This window comes from Mus musculus, chromosome 1, assembly GCF_000001635.26.
Source record: "Mus musculus strain C57BL/6J chromosome 1, GRCm38.p6 C57BL/6J".
Taxonomy (NCBI): Eukaryota; Metazoa; Chordata; class Mammalia; order Rodentia; family Muridae; genus Mus; species Mus musculus.
This window is the reverse complement of record NC_000067.6, coordinates 183,399,077-183,406,638: the sequence shown is the minus strand read 5'-3', so window position 1 is coordinate 183,406,638 and position 7,562 is coordinate 183,399,077. Positions and strand designations below refer to the sequence as shown.

General features: G+C 46.7%; 1 protein-coding gene across 4 annotated transcripts in view; it reads right to left on the bottom strand.

Moving 5' to 3' along the window:
* Positions 1-7,562, bottom strand: part of Taf1a (TATA-box binding protein associated factor, RNA polymerase I, A) — a gene marked incomplete in the record, with an annotated part of 21,317 nt that overhangs the window by 3,563 nt on the left and 10,192 nt on the right. For 3 of the 4 annotated variants that reach the window (NM_021466.3, NM_001277957.1, NM_001277959.1), the window contains 5 exon segments: positions 1-95; positions 677-743; positions 2,154-2,312; positions 3,889-4,019; positions 5,838-6,036. In NM_021466.3, the coding sequence (NP_067441.1) occupies positions 1-95; positions 677-743; positions 2,154-2,312; positions 3,889-4,019; positions 5,838-6,036 (651 nt within the window). 4 annotated transcript variants of the gene reach the window in all.

Here is a 7,562-nt window from a genome sequence, read left to right as displayed (position 1 = left end):
CAAGTATTTCCAGGCCGTTATGTTCTTATTGCATCCAGCGAAGTCCAGGACTTCAAATAACACAGACAAGCCCAGTTTCTGGTGTTCTTCTGTGTCTGCAATGGCCACAACAGTCCAAGCTTACAGACAGGACTAGGGAAGGGCACAGAGCTGAGAAGTCACATCAAGTCAATGAAACACGAACTGCAAGCCTGCTGGTCGGCTAACTGTTTAAAACAACTCACTATGCTCACAGTCCTGTGATGACGTCGAGACAGTGAGCCTCTCCTGGAGGTTCTACCAGCTGCCCTGGTAAATACAGGCTGAGACCTACAGACTCTGCAGCACTGGCTTAAGCAAGCTGACTTCCAAGACGTGCTCTTTACTACACTGCCCTGAGACCCTCAAGGGATCATCAAGAGGCAAATCATACAAACGAAGGGCATTCCTATTTCCTAAGGCTCTCTATTAGGACTAGACGGCAAGTATTTTAAGCTCTAAGCTATAGATACAAATCTCCAACAGTGCCACAGGCCCTGCAGGCACTGCTCACAATCAACCACAGGCCCTACAGGAGCAGGCAGAGTGCAAGTGAGTTCAACTTCTGAGAACAGGTAACCAATAATGTGGTCCTTAGGCCATAGATGGCTGATCCTTCATCTAGACTCTATGCACAGTAGTATAAACACAGTTTTACCTGATTTTCTAAGCAATGTATGGAATTCTAACATTAGTGTATGGGATGGCACAATCTCATGTAAAATCTGAAAGAGAAAACAGTCTTGTCATTTACATACTATACAAATTCTAGCTTATTTCCACATAAAATTCTTACTGGCTAATATGCTCTCAACAAATGAACTAAACTTAAAAAGTACTTTGATTTTATCCTGTTTCTATCTGTAAGTAACAAGGTATTCTCCAAAAAGTTATTTTAGAAAGCAAAATCCCAGCAGATGATTCCGCAGGTAAAGTGTTCACTCTGCAAGCCTGGGGCCTGAGTTCAAATCCCCTGCACCACAGAAAAAGCCAGCGGGAGCAGCATGCACCTGTAATCCCAGCACGGGGGAGACACAGGAGAGTCCTGGGAGCTCACTGTCCCAGCAACCTAACCCTAGCCAGTTGGCGAGCTTGAGGTTCAGTGAGAGAGAGAGACCCTGCATCAAACAAGGTAGCGGGCTGGAGATGTCGCAGTGGCTAAGAGCACACGCAGCTCACAGACATCTGCAACTCCAGCCCCGGGAGGATCTGCCGCTCTTTCCTGACCTCCACAGGCACTGCATGTGATACAGACATGCATGCAGGCAAACCATCCACACACATAAATAAAAACAAAGGGAAATGAAGGTGGAGAACAAGAGAGACACCTAACAGATTCCTGGCCTCCACAGGTACAGGTGCAGGGAGGGTGACACAGGACCACACGGTGCAGGGACACTGCTCAGTCAGCGGATTGTTTGTCTATTAAAGCACGGACCTCGCTCTAATCTCTAAATCCTGGCACTCCTGGAGTCTCCACACTAGAGAAGCAGAGCCGCATGGATCCTTGGGGCAGCCAGCCTAGACCACGTGCTGAGCTCCAGTGACAGAACAGGCCTCAGGAAACAAGGCAGTCGAGGTGTGGGCGTGCACACCTTTCATCCCAGCACGCAGGAGTCAGAGGACACTGAATCGGTTAGTTTATGGCCAGCCTGGTCTACATGGAGAGTTCTAAGTTGACCAGGGCTAAACAACAAGATTCTGTCTTAAGAAAAACAATTTAAAGAAACAAACGAACAAGATAGGCAGCTCTGCCCCTCATCTCCTTTCCCTCCCCCCCCCCCTCTCAAATTCATTTCTATTCTCCCTCCCTACCCTCTCAAAATTCCTGCTAACAAAAAGCAAGATTTCCTGGGAGACTGAGTAAACAGACTCTTACTTACATGTGTCTATTTTGCCTGCAGAGTTAAACATTTTAAACATTTTGCTGCTTTTACAAAGAAAAAAGGAAGAAATTACTAAGCCAGGTATAGTGGCCTAGGCCTGTAGTCCCAGCACTCAGGAGGCAGAGACTGGAGAATCAGGAGTTCAAACCCAGGCCAGGCCATAGATGGAGTGTGGGCCAGCCATTCTGTCACATGATGTCTATCTCAAGAGAACAAAACCAAGAAGAAAACACGGGGACATGCCTCTACCTTAAGAACACTTATGAGCTTCGCCCTCGGTGCCTTCTCTCTCTTGAGAAACTCGTATAAGTAGACGTGGGCGTTGGGGTTCGACGGGAACTTCTCATCATATGCATAATTGGTGAGCATCTCTCGGGCTCCATCTTGATCACCATAGAACTCCAGCATCTGTGTAAAATAATGTCTCAGAGTAACTCTGGAAGGTAACTCCACAAAAAGAAGATGTACGCTTACTGCTGAGAACAGCAACAAAAATAAATAAAAGTAATAAAAATCATGAAGGAGCAGCAGCACACATGGACAGCAGCCACAACATCTCTGTCCTCCAGCATCCCTGCAACTCCTACACGGCAGGGCAAAGATCCACACGACGTTTCCTTCTTCCCTTGTACTTGTTCCTGGAAAATGTAGAACCTCAAGGGAAGAACTGTTCCCACAAGACCCCCACGTACCCAAAGCACAGTGACAACCAAGAGTGTGATCCGCTGTGTCAGCGCCCTCAGAGCTCCACACTAAGGAGTGCACGAGAATTACACACACACACACACACACACACACACACACACACACCCGTCTTGAGAGGCTCAAGAGGAACTACTCGTCCCCTGACAACAAACCGGCAGCTCTGCACTCACTTTCACAGAGCAGCGCCTGAGCCCTAGGTCCTTCTGCAGTGACTGAGATACTGGGACAGCTTCATAGTTCCTCACCCTGTATGCTGTGATTTAGGTTCTGTCTTTACCCACTTCTGTCCTACATGCCACCATGTCTTTAGCAAGTATCCCGCCTTTTCTTTATCTTCAATAATAACAACACAGACTCAGACCTGCCATTCAGTTACATCACTGTGCACTTTACAGGTGTCTGGTCATGACAGGTCAGTACTTGCCCTTCTCAGCGCTGCCAACAAAACCTTAACCAAGGCAACTAAGAGAAAGAAGGACTTAGCCATGAGTGGGTGGCACATGCCTCTAATCCACCACCCAGAGGGCTCAGATGAGTGGATCTCTGAATCGAGGACAGCCTGGTCTACAGAGCAAGTTCCAGGACAGCCAGGGAAAAAAAAAGAAGAAGAGGAGGAGGAAGAACAGGGGAGGTGAGGAAGAGGAGGGGAGAGGAGGAGAAGAGAAGAGAAGAGAAGAGAAGGAGAAGAGGAGGGGAGAAGAGGAGGAGGAGAGATTTATTTATCTGGACAGAGAGTTCAGAGGGTTAGATCCATCAAGACAGAAGACAGGGCTTGAGAGAAAGCACGGAGCACCTGTATCACATGACAGTACCCAGGAAGAGGCTGGGAGCAGGACCCTCCTTAGTGACGTGCCCCTCCAGTTAGGCCCTAGTACATAAAGGTTTCACAATCTCACAAAACTAGTGATCGCTCATTCAAGCATGTGAGTCTTTGTGGGACATTTCACATTCAAACCATAAAAAGTTATCCATGGTAAAAGTAAACAAGACTAACTCACATAGCATGTTAATAAAATAAGCAAAAGTTATTAAGACTAAAAAAGAGGAAAAAACCTACTTTCTCTACTAGCCTCAGTCTGCTTAAATGACAAAAATCAAACTAAGACGATCTTGTATTTTGTTTGAAACAGAGTTAGTTATACTGTGCATGTAGCCCAGGCTAAGTTTGAGTTCACTATACATCTCGAGCTGGCCTCAGACCTGCAGCGACCCTGCCCCGGGCTTCTCGGTGCTAGCACTACAAGTGCATCCCCACCCTGGCCTGTGGGAAGTGACTTACCTCCACATAACTCTTCACAAAAGGATCCCAGACCCCGGGGGTTTTGACCAGTGCACAGATATTTGTAGACGTCTTGCAGCTCTGGCTGAGCATGGTTCGGGTTTTGGCGGCGTAAGCGTAATCATCTTCATCTGCTCAAAAGGAAGAGATTCGGACGTTCATTTTAGGGAAGCCATAGCAGGGCTCAGGGCTGGTGGGGCACTGGTAAGCTCTGACAAGTGCCAAGAGGACTGGCGCCTCCCACAGAATGCCTCCTCCACAGGGTACTGGCCCCTCTAAAACCAACTACAGACATCAGCCAAGGTTAGCTTAGCAGCTGAGGATCAATTAATGTGAATGATGAAGATCCGCCCTCTAAAACCAGATCAATGAGCAGTCACCAATAGAGGCAGAAAGACCTGCCCAAGTTCAATAACTCTTATGTAACTAAAAACAGCCGTCAATCTAGAAACAGGACTTACTCATCTGAATTTTTAATTTAATTTAAAATTTTTAATTTTAATTTTTAAATTTTAATTTAAAAAATAGCTGTTGAGTGTGGTGGCACACGCTTTTAATCCCAGCAGTCAGGAGGCAGAGGCAGGTGGATTTCTGTGAGACCAGCTGGGTCTACAGAGTGAGTTCCAGGGTCCTGTTAACTCTGTCTAACAAGCTTGACGAAATCTGAAAAAAATGGCAAGACATCCTCTCTCACGACTTCTTTTCACTACAGTAGGTTTGCATCAGGGCAAGGAAGCAAGAAAACACAATGACCCCTATACTGAAAAGGAAGTAAAATTATCTCTATGAAAATGGCATGATCCTGGTACCGTACCCCCCCCACACACACACACACAAATCCATTAAAAACTCCTAAGAGCCTGGGGCTGGAGATGGCTCAGTAGTTAAGAGCACTGACTGCTCTTCCAGCAGACCAGGGTTTGATTCCCAGCAACCACCTGTTTCTCACAACCATGACTATGTCCAGTCCCAGGGGACCTGATGCCATCTTCTGGCCTGGGCAAGCACCAGTCATGCATGTGGTGCACAGACATATGCAGACACTACACATAAAATTAATTTGTAAAAACTTTATAAGCTTAGAAATAAGAGCAGAGCAGCAGATTCGTGATGTGGGAAACACACTGTAAGAAAAACAGAGAGCAGATCCGTAGCAGCACTGAGGTTTAGAGGAGGCCACCATCACCAAGCTCGTCAGACAGACAGGCAGAGCAGAGCCAGCGGCAGCTGGGCCGGGTACAGGTCCTCGGGCTGCTCCCTCCGGAGGCTGCTCCAGAAGCTGGGGTTTTCACCTCTATGACTGTTGGGGTTTTGGGTTTTTTGTTTTGTTTTGGTTTTTTGGGGGGTGGAGGTTGGGGGGTAGGGTCTCACTGGCTGTCCTGGAGACCAGGGTGCCTGAGACTCAGGGATCCACCTACCTCTGTCTCCAGAGTGCTGGAATTAAAGGCATGAGCTACCACCACCATCTTACCTGTGGTTACCTGTGACAGAATTACAGCAAACAGCAATGACTCTAAAGTAGTCACCACTGAAACTACCTACCCTGTGCGCAGAAGTGGTTGTGGGGTTTTGTTTTCTTCATTAAAGACACCTGAGATTAGGTGATTGAAAGTTCCCCCCATTACCACACCCACAATCTTACTACAGAACAAAGTATGAACTGCGGGACATCATCTACCAAGAGAGTGGTGCACACCACAGCCCAGCCACCACATAACCTGCTAGTACCACCTGTAAGAAAAGGTAAATAACAACTTTAACTCAATCAATTCACTCCAGTGTTTTTGTTTGCTTGCTTGCTTTTTTGAGACAGGATCTTGTAATACAAACCACCTAACCTGAAACTTAAGGTAGGCTCAGCCTCCCCAGAGCATGGATGAGCTCAGTGGTCTGTGGTCCACACTGCCCGGCTGTCCCCTCATCCTCAGAAAGCTGGGCTTCTGACTCACCAAGCTTTGACAACTCCATCTTCTTTCTGGTCCAAGTGTAGTACTGCAGAAGCCCTTTGTAAGCCTGAACAAGGTTGATCAACACTTCCTGAGAAGACGACTTTTCTCCATACCTCCACGTCTCTGCCTTACTCAGGTTCCTGTTCGCATCATCAAGCATTCCATGATGTAAAAGATACAAGGCGTGTTGTAAGGAGATCTGCACCAATAAGAAAACCCACTGTCACTGAAATCATTACAGAACTACCAGTCAGAAAACTCAGGAAAGAGGTAACACATGCTGGCCTAACCCTGAAAATTGTGAGTTAGAACCTTCAGGTAAAACTGAAGGCTCAGCTGGGCGGTGGTGCACACCTTTAATTCCAACACTCAAGAAAGGCAGAGGCAGGTGGATCGAAGCCAGCCTGGTCTACAAAGCAAGTTCCAGGACAGGCTTGGCAGCACAGTAAAATAAAAAAACAAACAAACAAACAAAAAAACCCTCTGTCATGTACATTTTTCAGTTAAGCAAGGAAAGGCATGTGAAACAACCAATACTATGCAATTGATGTAAAATTTTATAATATAGAATACAGTGCAACATAGTGAGAAAACTAGGCATAAGGCCACATTACAAGCCTGAACTAGTCAATCACTCAATGCTTCCCCTTCACGCTTCACAGGAGACAGGTCAAGAGTAAATAACAAGCTGTTTATACACCTACTGCCAGCTTGGTCCACAGTAGACAACAGTCTAACAACTTTATACACATTGAATACACTCAAAACACATCCTGCCAAGGTGTGGTGAAGAATGGATTTAGTTCAGGTGGGAAAGAGTGACTGAAACAAAAGCAAAAATAACCACAGAGCTGGGCCTAATGAACTCACCTGTAACCCCAGCAGCAGGAAGGCTGAGGTAGGACTGTGGGTTTGAAACTGACCAGGGCCACATAGCAAGGCCCTGGCTTAAAAAAAAAAAAAAAAAAAAAAAAAAAGTGGTGGTAGTGGGGGTTGGGGATGGGCTAGGGGAATGATTCAGTGGGTAAACTATGCTGAGAACACTAAAGCATGAGGGCCAGAGTCTAGCTCCCCAGCACCCACAGAACCAGGTGCACCATTCACAAAGGAACTCACACAATATGTACTCACTGATAAGTGGATATTAGCCCCAAACCTAGGATTCCCAAGATATAAGGTACAATTTGCTAAACACATGAAACTCAAGAAGAATGAAGACTGAAGTGTGGACACTATGCCCCTCTTTAGAATTGGGAACAAAACACCCATGGAAGGAGTTACAGAGACAAAGTTTGGAGCTGAGATGAAAGGATGGACCATGTAGAGACTGCCATATCCAGGGATCCACCCCATAATCAGCATCCAAACGCTGACACCATTGCACACCCTAGCAAGATTTTATCGAAAGGACCCAGATGTAGCTATCTCTTGTGAGACTATGCCGGGGCCTAGCAAACACAGAAGTGGATGCTCACAGTCAGCTATTGGATGGATCACAGGGCTCCCAATGGAGGAGCTAGATAAAGAACCCAAGGAGCTAAAGGGATCTGCAACCCTATAGGTGGAACAATATTATGAACTAACCAGTACCCCGGAGCTCTTGACTCTAGCTGCATATGTATCAAAAGATGGCCTAGTCGGCCATCACTGGAAAGAGAGGCCCATTGGACACGCAAACTTTGTATGCCCCAGTACAGGGGAACGCCAGGGCCAAAAAGGGGAGTG